Source organism: Asparagus officinalis, chromosome 2 (genome assembly GCF_001876935.1).
Source record: "Asparagus officinalis chromosome 2, Aspof.V1, whole genome shotgun sequence".
Taxonomy (NCBI): domain Eukaryota; kingdom Viridiplantae; phylum Streptophyta; class Magnoliopsida; order Asparagales; family Asparagaceae; genus Asparagus; species Asparagus officinalis.
Genome location: NC_033795.1, coordinates 8,240,873 through 8,262,783, shown reverse-complemented (window position 1 = coordinate 8,262,783; position 21,911 = coordinate 8,240,873). Strand labels below are relative to the sequence as shown.

Genomic DNA, 21,911 nt, shown 5'->3' with positions numbered 1-21,911 from the left:
GGCCGCTTCAGGTTCTTGATTTTAATATTTTTCACGATTTGTTGGGATTTTTTTTGTTGTATTTTTTGAGAGGAAATGGAGTAAAGGGGTCACATTGGAGAAACTTATTAACTGAAAAAGATTGCTCCTTTCTAACTTTTTTTAATGATTTTTATGATAATTGCTCTCTTTGAAATTTAGATTACTAAATAGGGTATCGGCTGGAGCCCATTACCCTAGATTTTGGTTAAACTGAAAGTACTTGTAAAATTACTGAAAAGGGCCTGGGATATCCCAACGTTGTTGTATATTGCTTTTCTGATTGATAGAAAATTTGCAAAACATGGAGTGGGGGTCATCAAACAATCTTGATTTATTGAGCACTTTTAGCGTTAAACTAATTAACACTGTCGTTCTTGATTATTGAGCACTTTTAGTGTTAAAAAATAAATCAGCACAGTCAATGAGAGTTGGTGGCAGTTGTGATATCTTTACTTTTAATGTTATTGACCGTCTTAGGATGTTAAAGCTGCGTAACATTATTATTACTATTATTTGAGATAAGTTGCATAACATTATATGTTGGAGAAAAAGCCAACACAGTGTGGAGAGAGTATTTTTAATGTAGAGAGGATAAGAGTACCATTCGGGTCATAAGAAATCTTGGTTATGTGAACATGTTAATGATATTTAAATCAGGAGAGTCGATGGTGGGCTGTGACAATTCTGGAATTTTTTCTCCTATAATTGAAGAATATGGGCTAAAGTTGTCTTCTTTGAAAAGAGAATGAGGTAACTGAGCCTAGTAAGTATTTAACTGTAAAGTTTAGAATGTTGATTTGAGTGTTTCGGCCCACTGGGGAGAACTTGCTTGGTATGGTTAATACCGTAACGCCTTGTAATGCTACTTGATATTTGATAAAAAGTGAAGTAGCATAATATAGAGAAGGTGAGTGTAATAATTGGGTTTCTCAGTTGATTTAAGAAAACCAAAAAACAGAAAATTCAATGTTGCATGATATTTCACCTAATATGAGGGAAAAAGAAATAAGTTAAGATTTATTTAAAATTTGGTTTTTATATAAGTAAAGAAATAGCAAGTATATCTAGATTGTGAATTTTTTTGATTATGTACTAATTTCTCTGCATTGTTCATGGATTTGGTCAATTTGGAATTTACATTATTAAATAGGTGGTAGGCTGGACCCATCGCCTTAGGTTTTGGTTACACAGGACATACTTGTCAAATTACTCAAAAAGGCCTCAGAGATCCCAATGCGTGTATATTACTTTTTCTAAATTTATATAAAACTAGCATAACATGTGCAGGATTGGATGGATGTGGGTCATCAAACAATCTTGATAAGTGAGTACAATTAGTGTTAAACAAATGAGTAGAATCAATTGGGATTTGGGTGGGAATTGATATTATTATATATATATATATATATATATATATATATTATATATATAATATATATATATATAATATAATTATATATTTATTATGATAATATATTATAGCAGAAGAGGGAGAGAGAGAGAGAGGATATATATAGTATATATATATATATATATATATATATATATATTATATATATATAACTATAGATATATATATATATATATATATATATTATATATATCTAGGCGCCGGCCCTAGCATAAGGCAACTAAGGCCTTTGCCTTGGGCCCCAAGTTGGATAAGGCCCACCCACCCATATATATAATATATGTAACTTAGTTACTTAAGCATAAACCTAACCCTATTTAAAAAGTGAAGATCCAAAGATAAAAAGTGAAGTTAATAGCTTAGCAATTTATGAGATTGAAAATTTTGAATTCTTAATAGCTATGAATATTTGGTATGACATATTGTTTGCTGTTAATTCAGTTAGTAAAATCTTACAATCTAAAGATATGCATATTGATATTGTCATAGATCAATTAAAGGGTCTTATTGTATATATATATATTTAGAAAATTATAGACAAAATGCTTTTATATCTGCTTTGAATTCAACTAAAGAACTTGCTAATGAAATGACGTACAACCTATATTTTGTGAAAAACGTAAAATTCATAGAAAAAAACAATTTGATGAAAATATTGTAATGAAACAACATTTAACGCTGAAGAATCTTTTCGTATTGAATATTTCTATACATAGTTGATAAATCGCTTGGCTCAATTGAAAGTAGGTTTGAACAATTTAAAACGTATGAAAAAAAATTTGGTTTTTTGTTTGATTTGAAAAAATTAAAAGCTTTAGATGATATTGAATTGAAAGATTATTGTCTTAATCTCGAAAATGCACTAAAACATGATGAACATTTAGATATTAATGGACTTGATTTGTTTTCAGAATTGAGAGTGCTTAGGGAAATTTTAAAAATAGAGATTAATAGTCCAATTGAAGTGTTGAACTATATAAAACAGTTAGATTATTTTCCAAATACTTGTATTTCTTATCGTGTATTATTGACTATACCTGTAACAGTTGCTTCCGCTGAAAGAAGTTTTTCAAAATTAAAATTACTAAAATCTTATTTAAGATCGACCATGTTACAAGATATTGAAAATAATATGTAATTTTGCCGCTCAAAAGGTAAGAAGAATGAGATAAAATGTATTATGAGTTGTATCACTTAGGCCTCATCCAATATTTCGCCTTGGGCCCCAAAATTCCTAGGTACGGCCCTGCCCGTGCGGTGTGTTTGACAAATTTATGAAAAATCGAAAGATACACATGACTGACTAAGTTAGGATGCTAATGCTGTATAACATTGTTTGTTGGAGAAAGAGCCCATACAGTAGAGAGAGGATGGGAGTATCATGTGGGTCATTAGAGGTATTGATTAGTGAGCATCTTAATGATATTTAAATGGGCGGAGTCAATGGTGGAGAAATTTTGCCTGCGGCAGTGGAAGCAGATGGGATAAAGCTGTATTATTTGAAAGAAAATCAGCTAGGTGACCTGATAAGCATTTAAGTAAATGTAAAAGGCTAGAACAGAGTTTAGTTGCTAGAACAGAGTTTAGTTACTAGAACAGAGTTTAGTTTATTTGATGGAATTGTTACAGCCCAAGGTTAAAAATAGTGATATGTGATCGTGCGTAGAAAATTTGATTGTCCAAAATTGGAAAGGTCTGCTTATGTGGATGAATGGTAAATATTCAATTTACACTTTGTCAATTTAGCTACAGTTATGAGCTGAATCTAAGAATAAAGATTAAGTGATAATCTTGTTGCTAGTACCATTTTTTACTTTTGTATTTTTCATAGTAGTAGGTATGGTGAAATTCTAATACTAAATAATATGGAATAATTTTAATTTTTGGTAGTCGTAATATGTGCATTCACTTCCACAGAATTTGTTTTAGTGTTAGGAAAACTTTTAAAATTATGCCTTCTATGATTCTATATGCTCATGTGCTGTTTTGATTTTGATCATGGAACGTAATTTGGCTTTGGGGAGATGACAATCTCGGAGTATACTGGATAAATAGAATTTTTATATTGAATGTGCCAAATATCATGCAAGTATTGCAATAGAATTTTACTTGCTTTATGCAGATGATTCAATTTCAACGTGTGGATCGCCAAGATGGATTGGAAAAGGTCTTTCCTGTGTTTGTATTAAGAGAAAGGGCACATATGAGCGTATATGTATTAATCTCACACCACTACAGGCAAGTTTCAAGGGTTTATTGTATACGAGGCTATTAGCTGGTCTGTTAATTATTATGGAATTAAATTATCGAAAGATTAAAAATATCAGTATTTGTTTCCAAACTTTTCTGCAGAAATAACAAGATTTCACTGTTTATTTCTACTTTTTTTAATCTTTTGATTCAGTTGCTGAGCCATCTTCTGATTAATTAATTGTGATTCTACATCTATTAATTGTTACATTCTCGCAGGAGGAAAGATTACAAAGATTAAAGTATCGAATGAAGGTTTACTTTGATTCCTCTAAGCGAGATCATCAGGTAATTATGCATATAGTATGACACATGCGACTTTGTGTTCTAGTTATATATTTGGTAATTTATCCTTTCACAGTGGATTGGTAGCAGTTCAATCAATCTTGTTAGAGTACAAAACTATAACCCTCAATTCTCACAATAACTTATAGAGTTTTAGTGCATTGGAAGTAGGGGTGCATGCGGTTCGCATATGATACTTAGCATATCCCTATTTGCCTGCTAATCACGGATACAGATATGCCTCGGTAAGGAAAATTCATATCCATATTCACTAAAGTCGGGTATGGATTCGGATAGACATGCAGATTTATAAGCGGATATACACGTGGATAAAAAACGGATATTAGAAAACTAGATAATATTGTAAAAAAATATAGTTCATATGATACAAGGAAGTTCATTAATATGTTCGTTATATCTAAAAAGCAAAGATTAGATCTTAGATCTCTTGCTCATCAAAATTAATTCAAATCCATTAATCTAATGATTAAAATTATAACAATCGTATGACCAATATCTATTCGGATATTTCGGATACGGATCTGGATATTTCACTACATATTCATATTTGTAACCGTAGCCTATCGGATATAGGTTTTAATAACCATATCGTATCCTAACAGATACGGATACTGATATTTTTGTGCACCCCTAAGTGGAAGGATCTTTAACATTACAACAGAGCAACCCAAGTTCATGTCCCCCAACCACGAATTTAAAGCTGATTAAAAAATAATAACAATAATAAGAAGTGTGGGTCCATGTTTCAGCCTATGAAAGTGGTGCTCAACCGGATATTTCACTACATATTCATATTTGTAACCGTAGCCTACCGGATATAGGTTTTAGTAACCATATCGTATCCTAACAGATACGGATACTGATATTTTTGTGCACCTCTAAGTGGAAGGATCTTTAACATTACAACAGAGCAACCCAGGTTCTTGTCCCCCAGCCACGAATTTAAAGTTGATTAAAAAAATAATAACAATAAGAAGTGTGGGTCCATGTTTCAGCCTATGAAAGTGGTGTTCAACAGGCAGCGGCATATTAGAATATAAAAACCTACCCTTAAGGGCCCCAACCCTCATCTGCATTTCAGAGTTTGGTGTAGTGAAAGGGATCTCTAATCTGACACTGGATGTTGAGATTAATCTTGACAAGAATGAAATTAAATTTAGCTACTCTTGAACTGAGTCTCCGCTACCTCGCCTTAATTACTCATTAGTTAGTTGTTCACACTGGTCACAAAATTAGATTTACACATTTAGGTTTGAACGTTAGTCTTTAGGTCTGTGGGACTCCTATAGCTGTCTGTTTACACCATTATGATAGAAAAATAAAACAAAGCTTTGTGATTATTCACTTCCACTATAATATAAACTTACAAAGATTTTTGTTTCTGGATTTGAATATCATGACTGTTTGTAACGTGTCAATTCACCAGTTAGTTGGGACGTTTTGTTAGTCATGACAAGCTAAACTTTCGTGCTATCATTTCTTCCGACTTGAAGGCCACAGATTCAACAACTAACATAATTCTTGCAATACTTTTAAGGAAGCGCTAAGAGCTCTCTGGTCAGCTACATATCCGGATCAGGAACTCCTCGGGTTGATATCTGACCAATGGAAAGAAATGGGATGGCAAGGTCGGGACCCATCAACAGACTTCAGGTAGCCTTCTCTATTTTCCTTTTCATGTTCCTTTGTCTTCTGATGAGTTCATGCAAGTATTTTTGCTGTTGATTAGGGGAGCTGGATTTATTTCACTGGAGAACCTTCTCTTCTTTGCAAAAACATTTTCTGTAAGATCGTGGTACCCTTGGGTCTTTCTCATATATTTCGATATTAGTCCCTTAAATGTTTCATATTTTGAAATAATTCCTGAAATCATTGAAATTGCTATTAGGTTATCCAATTCCTAAGATATTTTGATTTAGCCCCTCAAATCATTGAAATTGCTATTGGATCCCCCAATTCTTGTTAGTTGTTTTAAATTAATCCCTCTAATTGGTCTTTCTACTAAGTTCAAAATAACTTAAGAACTAGGGGGACCTAAAAGCAATTTTAATGATTTGAGGAACTAATTTCAAAGATGAAAGATATTAAGGAGCTAATATAAATATTTTTTTCCCTTGTCCTGTATCACAATATTGTTTGTCTAGAAGAGATGGAAAACTCGATTCTTTTGGCTGGATCTTTATGAATCAAGGGATTCAACCTAAATTTGTCAGTAGACTGCACGTCACTCTAGTGGGGGTGAATATAATGCACACTCCAGTTTTATCTATAGTCATCAGCTAAGGATGTTTCTTTACTATGGTTTGTTCAGGCATCTTTTCAGATGCTGCTTAATAAGCAGGGGGGTAAGCGAGCTACTTGGGAGTATCCATTTGCAGTTGCTGGCGTGAATATCACGTTTATGATCATGCAAATGTTAGACCTGCATTCTTGTAAGAAATTTTCCTCCTCCATGTTGCTTGCTTCAGAAGTGCTATTTATTATTCTTTTTCCCCCTTCCTGATGCAATGTCTTGTGAAAGAAAATTTTGCAAAGCTGTAAGACAGAAACAGATGACGAAGTGCATGACCACATCTAACAAGTCCTCTAGATTTATTGTGAACTATTTTTGAAAATGGGTGCAATATTAGGAGACAACTTATGAATTATGATATGTATTAATTTTTTTTTCAATAAAAATGATCAATCCATGCATATCTATCATACTTCATATGATCAGACTATTCATATGATCAGACTATTCAACATAATTCTGTTGTAGCTTAAAAAATGGGCTTAGCAATCTATTCCGTTTGGCCTTTTGTTTTATCTTGTGAGATCACTCTTCTTTTCAACGGCTTTCTAAGAAATGAAACCGCCCAATTTATCAAATCTTCATTGAATTGAGTCTGGACTGAGATGTTTACTCAATTTTTATGTTCTTTTTTGCAGCAAAGCCTAGGACATTTGTCCGAGCTGTTTTTGTCCAAATGCTATCAGGTGATTGTTCAGCATAGTAAGTAAATATACTTGAGATAGTATAGAGATATAGAGTTATGTTTAACACGTGCATATTTGAGGTGTGCATCCAGAGGATGAGTGGGCATTCGACTTGCTTTATTGTGTGGCATTCATGGTCATGGACAAGCTGTGGCTGGACAAGAATGCCTCATATATGGAGTTCAATGTAAATATTAGTTTGCGTTTACACCTCGGAAAATGTTATTGCAGTTTCATACATTTGATATATATTTAATGTATCGATAATGAACTAAAAGCTGGAGATAATTATTTGTTAACAGGAAGTTTTGAGATTAGCTCGAGCACAACTTGAGAGGGAACTTCTGTCGGATGATGTGATGAGGATAGAAGACATGCCATCCTATAGCCTTCTTTCCTAGCAATGTGAAGCACCTCAGAGTCTCACTTCAAAGTGTATAGGATCTTTTCGTGTTTCAGTGTTCATTTTTCTCTTTCTCTTTTTTTTTTTCCATTTTGCTGGTGTTTTCTTTTCTACCATGAAATTTTGATGAAAGGTTCAATTAGTACATTTTACTTGATTCTATTTTGAAATACATTTTGCGTTTAGATGGTATGTAACATTGTGAGAGAACAGGGGTTGGTGTGTCCTCTCTGCTATGGTAATCGTCAGTGTCTCGCTGATATGACATACATCTGAATAATTGCAATCTAGATCATCGCTATGCACAGATCATAGTTGATAGAGCAACACGCCAGCCAATCATCATGGAGGGACATGCTTGCTTCTCATTACTCTACTAGGACATAGGAAGCCGAGCAATTTTGGAGTCTCAATATGGGGAAATATTTGGATGGTGACGTAAATTTAATAATAGCAGCTGCTGTCATTCAAATTAGAATTTATAGTTGAGCGTTTGGTTAAAACGCTGGAAAGAAATTCAAACGAACCATTGATCAAGAGAACCATTAATCAAGGTGAGGTTACGTTTCCCGTTTACTGATGATCTCAGAAGTTTTGACAGTTTCTGTAAAATTCAGGGGAAACCATGAATGCATGGAATAAGTTATTTTAATTGCAAATTTTGTCGCGCATTTTTTTTAAAAGAAAAAAAAAAAGAAAAACCTTCCAATCATAAACTTAAATCTTCTTTACATCTGCTCTCTTTTATTGATCGTAAAACAAGATTGAATCAGCATATGAGCCGATGCTACATTCACGAAATTATGAGCCATTAACTTTTTGCATTCCGATTTATCTTGTTTGGTTTGATGAATTACACCACTCAATGGTAAATTAAAAGCCATATTACACATGCACTACGAGATCAGTAAAACAAAAGGAGGTAGCACATCAAAATCAAGACATAAAACATAAATGGGGAAAAAAAAACCCCCCACAAATGCCATTACTGATTGCACCAACATTTCTGTCCACCGAGAAACTAAAACTAACGAAAACTACACAATTTTTATCTATCGAACCTCTTTTACCTTTAGAAAATCCAGCGGTAACAATGAAACGAGGAGTTGATCCCATAGTTCAGGTTCAGGTCAATGTTTAACAGGTCCAGGAAACTAACTTCAGCTAATGGAAACAGTAAATAGTGAACACTGGCTCTACTACCCCACAAATTATTTGCATAAGCCCCCCTTCAACGAAGATACGTTAATGAACCCCAAAAGCAATGAAAACCAATGTTTTTATTCCACCATCTACAACCTCCATTGCTTCTACAACACTATAACAAAAGCAAAGCAGTGAGTAGAACAGCCGCCAAGAGAAGAAAAGTTTGGCTCACTCCTGGCGACCTTAACGCTTTAGCTTTTGCTTCTTCCTCATCCTCTCTCTCCTCTCTTCTTCCTCAATGAGCCGAAGCTGCTCCTCGTCCTCCTTCCTAGCTATCTTCGCACTGTTTAAAAAAACAAACATCAACTTTTAGTTGGAACCACTTACACGCTCAATAATCCAACACTAGCCTTTACAGAACAGTTAAAGAACAAAACAAGATAATAACTCGGGTACCTTCTCCTCTCTTCCTTCTGGATCTCCCTAAAGTCAGCTTCCATGTCACTGACATCATCATCAACTGTCGCATATCTGTTAGGATTATACCTAGACAGCAGAATTTTAACATCATTAGTGTGATGATCTCTGCCAAATAAAAGAATTCACTGTTGATTATCAACTCAAAATCTTGGCCATATATCAAATGTCATCACATAGTGATCTTTAGCCTCCCAAAGAACAGTAAGAATACCTTATAAGATACCTTAAGCTGTAGATTTTGACATCGTGTACAAGTTTCCCATAATTTTATTGCTCTAACATCTACTTGTGGGAACCTTAAGATGCTTTATGATAAATGTTTGCTAAAAATAGTTTGAGGCCTAGAAAGTTAGACCAGTTCTTATTTGGCAGAACATATCTTATTCTCCAACCAGCGACGGATTAAAAATTTATATCCAACAGGAATTAGAAGAATCGTTAAATAACCAGAAATTCGAAGAATGACTGTGATAGATACAAACCTAAACATCTTTCTGATCATTCCGATAGGATCTTCATCATCGGATTCATCTAACCTCCTTTTCATCGGCTTCTTTTTTAGTCGGTCTTCATTGCTGTCCCTTGGCAGGAATTGCTTAGGAGGCTTCATCAGTTGAAAAATTAGCGTCAAAACAGAAGCCACAAAGGTAATTTAAATCTCAACACAAGTACACAAACAAAGCTTAAAACCTGAGATTTCGCAGAAGGTAATGGTTTGTTAGGCATTGACTTTCCATTACTCAAGCTCTGACTTGGTTGTCTCTGGTCAGAGTAACGATTCTTCTGAACAGAAGAATGAGGCACTGCTGATGATGGCTTATTTCTCAAATAAGGATCATTCATAACTTTTGCAGGAGGTCTACTTGTACTCTGTGCAGGAACCTTGGATGGCAAAGCTTTGTTGACTGCAGGTCGGCTGGAATCATTTCCTGTGCTATTAATTTTTCTACGCTCAGCTGTTAATGGTCTGGGTTTGACCAATGCAGCTCCTTTAACTGGCCCCGCTCTGGTCTGCGATTGAATATTTCTAGCAGAAGGATTCTTCAGTCCATGTCCATTGGGCATTGGCCTTGCAGGCTTGGCAATTTGTTGCTTACTCCTTGTTGGTGCTTGAGCCAAACGACCATCTTCCAAAATGAGCAAAATCCTGTATAAGTATCCTCTATGAAAAAACTAAATTTGATTAAAGAGCTGCATGTCTATATCGAGATGCAGAACCCACCAGCATTTGAATGTGGAACTTTTCGAGCAGGCGGTCGCTCTTCCTTAGTATCAGGGAAGTCAGCATCATCTGACAGCAAGAAAGAATAATCACGTGTGTCTTTAAGTGTCTGTACTTTCTTTTTAACCTGCATAAATGACAGGCTCCATGCTACATTTTGGGTATATATAAAATATATCATGGAAACACCTGCAGCTAGATATTCCAAGCGTTAATAATACCTCATTGACAACTCTAGGTTGCTGCTTATGTACAACTGTCTTTTTCTCCGAAGATGTGTAGGCATGACTCTTTGCATTCTGCAGAGAGGAGTTAATAATAACTACTTAATAATGGCAGTTGAAGTCTAGGACAATATGGAAATGTCAGCAAGTCGGTACATACACCAGATGAAGCATTTGGAATCCTAGACATAATATGCTGGGTGTCTCGTATTGAGCGGCGCTCTTCAAGAACTCTTGAAGCAATAACTGGCTGAGAAGGGCCAAAGAAAGAACCAAAACTGCAAGAACAAAAGGACTGAAATAAATCACCAAAAGGAGACCAGGTGACAGAACTCAGATCCACATCCAGAATGCAGAAGTTGTGATGATTTACTACTGACAAATTGTCATTTCAAAATTTGCTTACATATAATGTATTTACAAATTATAGCGATCAACATACTAATGCAGTCTTAATAAAGTTGGCAATCCAGCATTTTTAGAGCTGAACATAAACAAGTAATATCTAGACACATTATGACATATACAAGGCTACAGCTACTAGATAAGCAGCTCAAATTTAGATGTTTAGCTCAATCTGCAGATATTGCACATTGAGTTTCCCTAATGTCTGCGTCGTGAACGTAGCCACAACCCACATTATTATCAACATTTCTAAATTGATACTTCCTTGCTGAGATATTGACATACTTCTGCAGAATCTTTATAAGAGGTTCTACTATTTTTATAAAGGCTTGGGCAATGGGATGATTTTCAACAGTCATATTTCTTAAAATCCACAACTTTTTGTCCCTCCTTCAGAACAATGCATTCATCTTATTATATCATGTCAAACATAGGTTCCTTTACAAGTCCCAAAGACTCCTGTTAATTGTGCATATTGCTGTCCTTCTTGCCTTTACTGATTGGGCTCAACTCCATCTGTTGTCCTATGTAGTCTTAATAATTCTCTTAATTTCCATGGTTGAGATCTACTCCAGAAAAGTTATACTGAGTATTTTTTTTCAACCTTAATCACCTTTGATTTTCCAATATGGTTCCACATGAAAAGCATACTATTATAGATAGGATAAAATTAGCTGGCAGGGAATTGGAAATAAAAATGTTTCCTAACCCCCATCACAAAAAAATAGAGTTTCACTACTACTGAGTTCCGCCTCCAGGCAAACAGCTTTATTTTTGGGTGCATCAAATGGTATTTTGATCAGCTAATCGTCATATTAATTTTCAGTGATAACCTTAGTAGATACTTTATACCTAACAAAGTAAACAAATTCACCACTCACTTATCATTTGGTGTTGTCCTCCTCTTGTCTTTCGACTGACTTCGATGTCCCAAACCAGCAGTTTCATTCTTCAGCTTCTTCCTGAACCTTTCTTTGAGCTCCTCCCTCAATTTTAGAAATTCCTGTTGTTCTTGGCTCGGTGGTTCCTCCTTTTCTTCATCTTCCTCCTCCTCCTGCTCCTCAGAAGCATAGTCTTCATACCCATCGTAATCTTCCCGTTCATACTCATCTTCTTCTCTCTGATGAAAACCATTAAAAGATAATAAAAATATTCAATAACTTGTAATATTCGCTAAGTATTGACTGAAGTAGATAAAACAAGTTAACATCTTACCGCTCTATAATGGCTAGGCATTCCTCTCCTATGATCTTCAAGAAATTCACAACATTAAATGATCACACAAAGATATTTACCCCCAGAGGAACCTAGAGTTGAAAGAAAAAATGACATATTATAAGTTGAGAACATCTAAAATGCCAAAAAGAACAATGTAGACTTCTTAGAAATGAAAATATTATTAGCAATTAATGCAAATCACATAACGAAGCAAAATTACTAAAAAATAAAATGACCTCTACAGAAAAACCCAAAATTGATGTTTTAATTATTAAAAAATGGAAATAAAATACTCAGGAAAACACAAAATCCCTAAACTTCACATTGATAACAACAATCCAACCCAGACTACCCAATCAATCAACGTAGCCAAACGTAAAATCTTATTCTATTCTTTTATTTTTCTTCTTCTTCTTCTTAGTTCTTTTTTCTTTTTTTCCTTTTTTCTTGGCTTTTTTTCAGAGAAACGATTGAAGATCTCAGGAAGGGAAAAAAATCCTAATTCGCAATAATTAACAGATCGGCACCCCGAATTCATCAGCGATATCCAATTCTACCTCTAAACCACATAAATCATCGATCTTGCACATAAAAAAAGCCAAAAAACCATCCAGATCTAGGGCATCATAAAGAAACTTGTAGGCATCATATATACGAGAGAATTAACATAAACGACATCAAACATCACAAAATATAGGGTTATTGATTCGTAGTTACAATAGCAAAAGGGCAATTGAAGATGAGATCTAGTTCCCAAATTTGACGAATTCAGGATAAAACCGAACATAAAAAAATACCAAAAATACAGAAAATTGAACCTGATGGAGAGATCAATCGATGAAAAGACGATTGCAAGTGATCAGCGCCAGATTTTACACAGAAATAATTTCGAAAAAAAACTAAAGAAACGAACTTTTTCTGTGTCCAAAAGGGCGAGAAGCGAGATGGGAGCTCGCTGGATTACGAGAGCCTCGCATTTAATCTGTTTTTAATCCTAATTCTGGTCGGAGTCTAATTAATAACGGGTTTCGGGTCGGGTTCGCTACTGATTACCCATTTATAACTGGTGCTTTTGAGCCTTTACTTGATAATTATTTTTAATTTATACATTTAGACCCCAAAATTGTGCTACTAAGATTATGTTAGAATTATAACGTAATGACAACAAAAATTGTTTTTTTTTTCTCCTCTTCTTCTTCGTACTCTTTTCCCCCTTCATTATCAATAAAAAAATCCATAAATTTTTCTCTAAAAAATAAAAATAAAAATAATTGGCTCTCTCCTTTTCTCTCCCTCTCTTTCGCTCCTTCGCTATTCTTTTAGTGGCTTAGAATTAAATTCGGAGAAAATATAGTTTGTGAACCATAAAAGCCTATTTATGCTATGAAGCAAACATCACGTCAATTATTTGGGTGTCATTTTTCTGCTCTAAAACTTGCTAATTTAAACCAATCGTATGTATTAATAAGAAAAACACATTGTTGCACGCAACACTGACACTTTATATTGAGTTAGTTTATGTTGATAACATAGCTTTTAATAGGGATAATCTTACATCTATTATTTTCTCTTGGGACCTTTCTGTATCTTAAATTTAGTTCCTCTAACAATCAGACCAAAAGTCCGAAGTTACGTAGCGATGTCAATTTTTAGAAAATCCGCATTTAATTTGCGGCCGGTGGGATTTGAACCTGGGTTGCTCTGATAGCAACTTAAATTTAGCTCTTCTAACCATTACACCAAAACTCCGAAGTTATGGTGATGATAAAAAATTATAGTTTTATATTAGTTCTAACACTGCATACTCACACTTCTATGAGTTTCTGCAAATAAGTTTCAAGTGACGGACTCAAGAGGCAAAAACATACAATTTTAAAGCCCGTAATATTAATATCACAACATCAGTCAAATTGCACTAGAGTGCTGATTCAAACTTACGTGAACTTCACACTTATCATGCAACAAATAAAAACTTCGTTCGAAAGAATTTAACAAAAAATTATAAATACAGCAATTGAAAATGTTTCAGTTTATACTTCAGGTTTGAACTCTCTGCAGTCATAGATATATGTCGAATAGTTGACAAATTGGACAATCCCAGCAAATGAACTCTCCAAGCCGAAATCACAACGAAGAATACGGCATATATATTGCTAATGCAAAGAACAGCGCACGGTTTAAAATTTATCTTCTGCATCTTCTCTCTATCAAACATAGATTCAATAGCATACCTCAGCGAAATCACCCGGGCAGACATATAGAACGTCCTCTTTTTCCATGATCTCACTGTCCTCAAATTTCTTTGAAATAATTTGAGTTTTCTTTGTTTGAATGCCACTGGATCAACTACTCCTTTCAAATGATCTTCAACAGTTTCTATTGTTTTAATATCATTTATCAGCTGAACCACCCAAACTGCCAGATTTGAACTGTTCTCTTTGTCCTAGAAATCCTGAAAATTAAGTGAACTGACCTTGAGTGTCGTTAGATCAATAGTTCCCTTCAAATGATCTTCATCAGTTTCCAGTTTTTTTTCCCCACCTAATGTTGAGGGCCCTGTATGCAGAACTCAGGCTTCAAAACGTTACATATTTTGCTATATGTAAAGCATTCAATCATCAATATGTCTCAATTATTTAACATAATGAAATTCTTCGATAGCGGTTATAGTGTACCACTCTGAGTCCCTATCACTGGATCCTAAATGCACCCGTGCACTCCTGTCAACCATGGCCATCAACTGAACTCCAACCTGGAATCTTCTTGAACCCATCGTCCTTCATAATGCCCCTGAACCTCGTGACATCCTCCCATCTGCCAACCTCTGCATACATATTCGACAAAACGACATAAACACTGTGATTCTCCGGATCCAGCCTCAGCATCTCCTGCACCACCCTCTCCGCAATCTCTATCCTCCCAAAACTCCGACAAGCCGTCAACAAAGCTCCCCAAACCACAATATCGGCCTCCCACTTCATCCCTCTCACCAATTCCTCAGCCTCCTCCAACCTCCCGCTCCTCCCTAAAAGATCAACCATGCAACCATAATGCTCCACTTTCGGTTCAACCCCATAGCTCTCTTGCATAGAGAAAAATATCTCCCGCCCCAATTCAACCCATCCGGCATGGCAGCACGCGGTCAGAATTCCCGTGAACGTTATGTCATTCGGACACACTTCGCCTTGTCGACTTTACCAGCCTCTCCAACTCCCGAAACAGACACACCGCTCCTTCGGAATGCCCATGATGAGCCAACCCACAAATCATTGCATTCCACGTAGCCACATTTCTCTCGGGCATTCCTACAAACACCTCCCTCGCCTCAAAAATCGCCCCATTCTTCGCGTACATATCCACGAGCGCCGTCCCCAGTATCACCCCAACCTCAACCCCCTTCTCCTTAACAATCCCGTGCACCCTCCTCCCCGTCTCTAACCCTCCGGACCTTGCACATGCTGACAGCACGGACGCCATGGTGGCCCCGCACAGCTCCACCCCCAACCCCACCATCTCCTCAAACAACCCAATCGCCTCGTCGGCGAGCCCGTTCCTAGCATACCCGCTAACCATCGTGGTCCAAATCATCGAGTTCCGCTCCGTCGTTCCATCAAACACCTTACGTGCGTCAACAACCATCCCAGAACAAGCGTAGGAGTGCGTCAACCCATTGGTAACATATCGATCCAATTCCAACCCATACTTGATGACATGATCGTGAATCTGTTTGGATAAGCTTGGGGAACCAAGATTAGCGGAGGCTTTGAGGAGGAAGGGGAAGGTGTGCTTGCCGGGCGAGACAGCTGAGCGGAGCATGCGAGAGTAGAGAGCGAAGGCGGAGGAGGCGGAGGAGGAGGAAGCGCGGATGAGGGTGTTGAAGAAGAAGGAGTTGGGGGAGGGAGTGAGGGAGAAGAGGGAGAGGGCGAGGGGGAGGTGGCCGTTGGTGGCGTAGAAGGAGAGGAGGCGGGAGGCGGCGTAGTTGTCGGAGGGGATGCGGGCGGTGACGAGCATTTGGGCGTGGACTTGGGAGAGCTGCCGGAGGGAGGTGCAGCGGTCGGCCAGGTGGGAGAGGCCGAAGGGTGTTTTGGACATTGGAGGAGGAGCTTTTTTTTTTGGCGGGGGGGGGGGGGGGGTTGATATGNGGTTTGAATCTGATCCAATGCCAGAGATGCCACGTCACTTCCCTTGTCATGCACGAGTGTGCTGTGCCCAAAGTATGTTAAAAACCATAATAATTAATAAGATACGATTACGAATATGGTTATGTAGTGTAAAATTCCAATTTGTATTGGAATATTGATTAGTCGTGTTAATCCTTAGATTAACGGATTCAAGACTTATTTCGATGATCAAGATATCTAATCTTAGTTTTTCCGATATAACGTACGTATTAACGAACTCTCTTGCATCATATGAACTGTATATTTTTTTTTAATATTATCTAGTTTCTCATATTCATTTTGTATATGCATGTATATTTGTTTATATAGTCGTAACTGTGTATCTGATTTTAGTGTATGTAGCTATAAAAAATCTTTTACGGAGACATAATTGTATCGGTGATGGATAACCGAATGCGGATATGATAAACATGTTATCCGAGTCGTAGTTGGACCGTATGCACTGGTATATGTATGCAAATTATTGGGTTTTTGGTTCCAGATATTGCTTCTTTAATACTTTAACTATCAGTTCCTCAATTCATAAAAAAAATTACTATTTAGTTTTTTTTTTAAGGAAAAAAGGAAGGAATCACAAGGATCCCAGTCTATAACTATCACTAAAAATTACTTTTTAGTTCCTCAAAATTTTACTATTATTTTCAATTATTCTATATAGTTGAGCTATCGTTTGATTTGGAAGGAATATGCCACTTAAATTTTCACGCGTTCAGTTACACTCCATTGATTAAGTTGCTCCGAATCCAAATCATTTTTCAAACTAGTTTACAGGTCCATATTTGAGTTCCCAAACCTGTTTAAAATACGTGTTGCTTAAACTTTTGGGGGTTTGGGGGAGGGAGAAGTGGTTAATAACTAATCCAACCTAAGTTACCAATCGAGCCTAGAACTTGCACGACGAGCTGGATTTTTTTCCTTTAGAAATTAAAGTGAATTCTCAACAGCTGGTCTCGGTGGTGTGCATATTGCATTATATATAATTTGATTACCCAAGAAATGCTTATTGTTTTTGGTTCAAGTCAAGTAGAAAAAAAAAATCTGATCTATGTCCAACGGATCACACCTACCAAGTGAACTCGGTGGAGTATTTACTGATATTTTGGATTCTCTTGATAGGTTCTCTCGGTACAGTATTCCTCGTGTTAGGTGTGAGGCGAATCAAGTTGCATATGGTTTGCACATTTAGCGCTTGGAATCTATTTCTCTTGAGAACATTGATATATTAAAGGGAAAATCCTCTTTTAACCCAAAGTTTTACCCCAACTTATTTAAAAACCCATTCACTTTTCAAAACATCAATAGACCCACAAAATCACATCCCACTTATTTTTAAACCCAAATGTACAATACACCCATTATTTATACTGTATTTATCCAATAACTTTGAAAAATCCTAAACTACCCTTCATCCCCAACTGATCTCTCCCTCTCCCCTCCTCCTCCATCTGAGCTCAGAAGAGATCTCTCCCTCTCCCCTCCTCCTCCTCTTCCCTCCCTTCACTTCCCCTCAACCACTACCACCAACCTCCTCCTCTTCCCTCCCTTCACTTCCCCTCCTCCCTCAAGCCCATCAACCTCTGCATCCACTGCCCCTATCTCCCCTCGCCGCCACGTCACCCACCACCGTCGACCTTGAAGTAGATGAATAGCCCACCAATGATTTCGACATTGACTCCCTGTAGTTCGCCCATCAACCTGAAGCACTTGTCATTGCCGCCAGTGGACGGAGCTTGAGGAGCACTCGGAGTAATGGCGGAGGTCGAAGACCGCCTGGCTTTGTAATCTTTCCCTCTCGGCCTTGAGCTTGTCAAGAACCCATGCATACTTGAATGACCTCTTGTTCATCTCAGAAGCTTCCTTCTCGAAACTCTCAATTTCACATTTCCTGACAGCTCCCAACACTGCAAGTTGTCAGCTTGTCTCTCTTATTTGATTTTGATTTTGATGATTGTTGGTTACTCAAATTCCAACTGCCTGGCAACCTCAAAAGATATGTACGCTGATGCCAAAAAGCTATTCGAACTTTGATTTTGATTTTGATTTTGATGATTGTTGGTTACTCAAATTCCAACTGCCTGGCAACCTCAAAAGATATGTACTCAAATTCCAACTGTTTGTTGAATTTACGCTGATGCCAAAAAGCTATTGGAAAAAGTGAAGGTAACCTTTACTTGATGCTCAATTGCTCATAAGATATGTACATTCATGAGATATCAACCATGACTTACATAACTATGGTTCCTCTCTGGACATTATGTTTTAAAATTAGAACTATAGTTCTTGCTTGCATTTATGAATAGAATTTTCCTTAGAGTTGGTGATTGATGTGAAAATCCTCCCTCTTTTTGCAAGCGTACAAAGTTACTAGGTGATTATTCTTACTTGTTGGTGTTGGGAATGGTGACGAGTTGTAACATAAAAATTCTAATTTTCTTATTGCTTGGTGGTCCTTCAGATTCTTATTGTTCTTGTGGGTTTTGATAATTCGAAGCATTACGACATCAAAATCGATATTACTTTCATGTATTTTGATTTGGAAATGCACGATAAGTTAGAATTGATATTGCATAAAAGCTTATAGATGATTCCTTTGAAAGTGGTATGAAGCCTCTTATGCTAGCATTTCTCGATATTACTTTCATGTATTTTGCTTTGGAAATGCACGATAAGTTAGAATTGACAGTTAATAAAATTTTCTTATCATGCAATCATTGATTGTGACATTTATTTGTGCAGGAGCGTAGATTGTAACATTTTTATGGTGGGATACATATATTCCATCATCAATGGCACACCTAACGTAACGCACAGCTACCCCTCAATCAGAAACCATTCGTCAATGCACACTAACTTTCCAATCAAATACATGAGAGAATCCCCCACTATTGGCATTCGATCAGATCTTCGCATTGCTGTCACATTGCAACCCAAACGGCAAATCAACTACAGCCTGCAATATGATGTACCAAGTAGTATCCAATGTATCGTGTTGTATGAAATTTTCTATATTATGTATATATAGATGATTTGTGTGCATATTGTATCAAATGCACTATCCAATGTATCATGTTGTATCAAATTTATCAGTGTAACTAGTAGAAATGTATCTAGTAGAAATGTATACAACGTTTCGATAGTGGTGATTTTGGATTATTTCCATTCAATCTTCATGGATTATTTTCATTCAATGTTATGCGCTTGAGTTTAGTGGTTGATAGATATGAATATCTGTAATGAACTGATGCACTGATTGAACTGAAGAAATTTTGATGGTAGGTTGTGTTAACTACAGCCTATTGGGCAATATTATGTGTCGCGTGACCAATTATCCACCTCGACGAGGGGTACTCGCTCAATTTTTAGATTTTGATAAAGTATAGCACTTTATGGGAAAGTATAGCAGCTTATTGATAAAGTATAGCACCTTATTATAAAGTATAGCACCTTATGGCAATAGTATAGCACCTTATCGATAAAATATAGCACCTTTTGGTCGCTGGAAATTCAGCAACTTATTGTGATAAGTCAAATCAGTTTTTTTAGGGCAATGCAAACACTCGACGACCTACGTGACGTGTTTATTGACCAATCATCCACCGTGACGGGGGGTCCTCGCGCAATTTTGAAGCTAGCACCATCAAAATTTCTGAGCTCCGAGTCGTCGCGACCATTTTAGTTTTTTTCCGCGCGACGAGAACACTCGGCGACCGACGCGTCGTCGTAATAGGCCGATCATCCTCCGCGTCGGCCGGTCCTCGCCTAATTTCGAAGCTTCAGGCAAAGTATAGCACCTTATTGCAAAGTATAGCACCTTATGGCCAAAGTATAGCACCTTGTTGCAAAGTATAGCACCTTATGGCCAAAGTATAGCACCTTGTTGCAAAGTATAGCACCTTATGGCCAAAGTATAGCACCTTACGCTCTCTGGAAATTCTGAGCTCCGAGTCGTCCAGAACCATTTCAGTTTTTTTCCCCGCGGCGAGAACACTCGGCGACCGACGCGTCGTCGTAATAGGCCGATCATCCGCCGCGTCGGCCGGTCCTCGCCCAATTTCGAAGCTTCAGGCAAAGTATAGCACCTTATTGCAAAGTATAGCACCTTATGGCCAAAGTATAGCACCTTATTGCAAAGTATAGCACCTTATGGCCAAAGTATAGCACCTTATGACCAAAGTATAGCACCTTACGCTCTCTGGAAATTCTGAGCTCCGAGTCGTCGCGAACCATTTCAGTTTTTTTCCCCGCGGCGAGAACACTCGGCGACCGACCCGTCGATGTAATAGGCCGATCATCCGTCGCGTCGGCCGGTCCTCGCCCAATTTCAAAGCTTCAGGCAAAGTATAGCACCTTATTGCAAAGTATAGCACCTTATGGCCACAGTATAGCACCTTATTGCAAATTATAGCACCTTATGGCTAAAGTATAGCACCGTATGGCCAAAGTATAGCACCTTACGCTCTCTGGAAATTCTGAACTCAGATAATGTTACGACGACGGGTCGGAGCTCAAATAATGTTACGACGACGGGCCAAAGTATAGCACCGTCGGTCGGTCGCCGAGTGTTCTCGCCGCGGGGAAAAAAACTGAAATGGTTCGCGACGACTCGGAGCTCAGAATTTCCAGAGAACGTAAGGTGCTATACTTTGTCCATAAGGTGCTATACTTTGGCCATAAGGTGCTATACTTTGCAATAAGGTTTTATACTTTGGCCATAAGGTGCTATACTTTGCAATAAGGTGCTATACTTTGCCTGAGGCTTCGAAATTGGGCGAGGACCGGCCGACGCGGCGGATGATCGGCCTATTACGACGACGCGTCGGTCGCCGAGTGTTCTCGTCGCGCGGAAAAAAACTGAAATGGTCGCGACGACTCGGAGCTCAGAATTTCCAGAGAGCGTAAGGTGCTATACTTTGCAAATAAGGTGCTATACTTTGGCCATAAGGTGCTATACTTTGCAATAAGGTGCTATACTTTGCCTGAAGCTTCGAAATTGGGCGAGGACCGGCCGACGCGGCGGATGATCGGCCTATTACGACGACGCGTCGGTCGCCGAGTGTTCTCGCCGCGGGGAAAAAACTGAAATGGTTCGCGACGACTCGGAGCTCAGAATTTCCAGAGAGCGTAAGGTGCTATACTTTGCAAATAAGGTGCTATACTTTGGCCATAAGGTGCTATACTTTGCAATAAGGTGCTATACTTTGGCCATAAGGTGCTATACTTTGCAATAAGGTGCTATACTTTGCCTGAAGCTTCGAAATTGGGCGAGGACCGGCCGACGCGGCGGATGATCGGCCTATTACGACGACGCGTCGGTCGCCGAGTGTTCTCGTCGCGCGGAAAAAAACTGAAATGGTCGCGACGACTCGGAGCTCAGAATTTCCAGAGAGAGTAAGGTGCTATACTTTGGCCATAAGGTGCTATACTTTTGCCATAAGTGCTATACTTTGGCCATAAGGTGCTATACTTTGCAATAAGGTGCTATACTTTGCCTGAAGCTTCGAAATTGGGCGAGGACCGGCCAACGCGGCGGATGATCGGCCTATTACGACGACGCGTCGGTCGCCGAGTGTTCTCGTCGCGCGAAAAAAACTGAAATGGTTCTGGACGACTCGGAGCTCAGAATTTCCAGAGAGCGTAAGGTGCTATACTTTGGCCATAAGGTGCT

General features: G+C 37.7%; 3 protein-coding genes and 1 long non-coding RNA gene across 4 annotated transcripts; 2 read left to right on the top strand and 2 right to left on the bottom strand.

Moving 5' to 3' along the window:
- On the top strand, positions 2–7,555 carry LOC109830779 (ELMO domain-containing protein A; the record flags this gene model as incomplete). Its single annotated transcript, XM_020398147.1, has 9 exons — positions 2–11; positions 3,555–3,670; positions 3,902–3,970; positions 5,526–5,641; positions 5,718–5,772; positions 6,300–6,420; positions 6,920–6,967; positions 7,060–7,154; positions 7,270–7,555. Coding segments are annotated over 9 exons (729 nt in total), but the record flags the coding sequence as incomplete, so codon positions are not given.
- Positions 8,315–13,051, bottom strand: LOC109830135 (hepatoma-derived growth factor-related protein 2). The gene is made up of 10 exons (XM_020397299.1): positions 12,884–13,051; positions 12,063–12,154; positions 11,729–11,967; positions 10,603–10,720; positions 10,440–10,517; positions 10,219–10,345; positions 9,687–10,123; positions 9,479–9,600; positions 8,973–9,062; positions 8,315–8,859 (listed from the first exon to the last, which is right to left on the bottom strand). The coding sequence occupies exons 2-10, from the start codon at positions 12,081–12,083 to the stop codon at positions 8,760–8,762; spliced, it is 1,332 nt and encodes a 443-aa protein (XP_020252888.1). The 5' UTR covers positions 12,084–12,154; positions 12,884–13,051; the 3' UTR covers positions 8,315–8,759.
- Positions 13,957–16,076, bottom strand: LOC109830778 (pentatricopeptide repeat-containing protein At5g56310-like). Its single transcript, XM_020398146.1, is given in 3 exon segments — positions 13,957–14,621; positions 14,741–15,247; positions 15,249–16,076. Coding segments are annotated over 2 exon segments (1,287 nt in total). The 3' UTR covers positions 13,957–14,621; positions 14,741–14,788.
- Positions 18,288–19,363, top strand: LOC109829386. The gene is made up of 2 exons (XR_002244007.1): positions 18,288–18,406; positions 18,983–19,363. It is a non-coding gene; the product is annotated as an uncharacterized LOC109829386 (long non-coding RNA).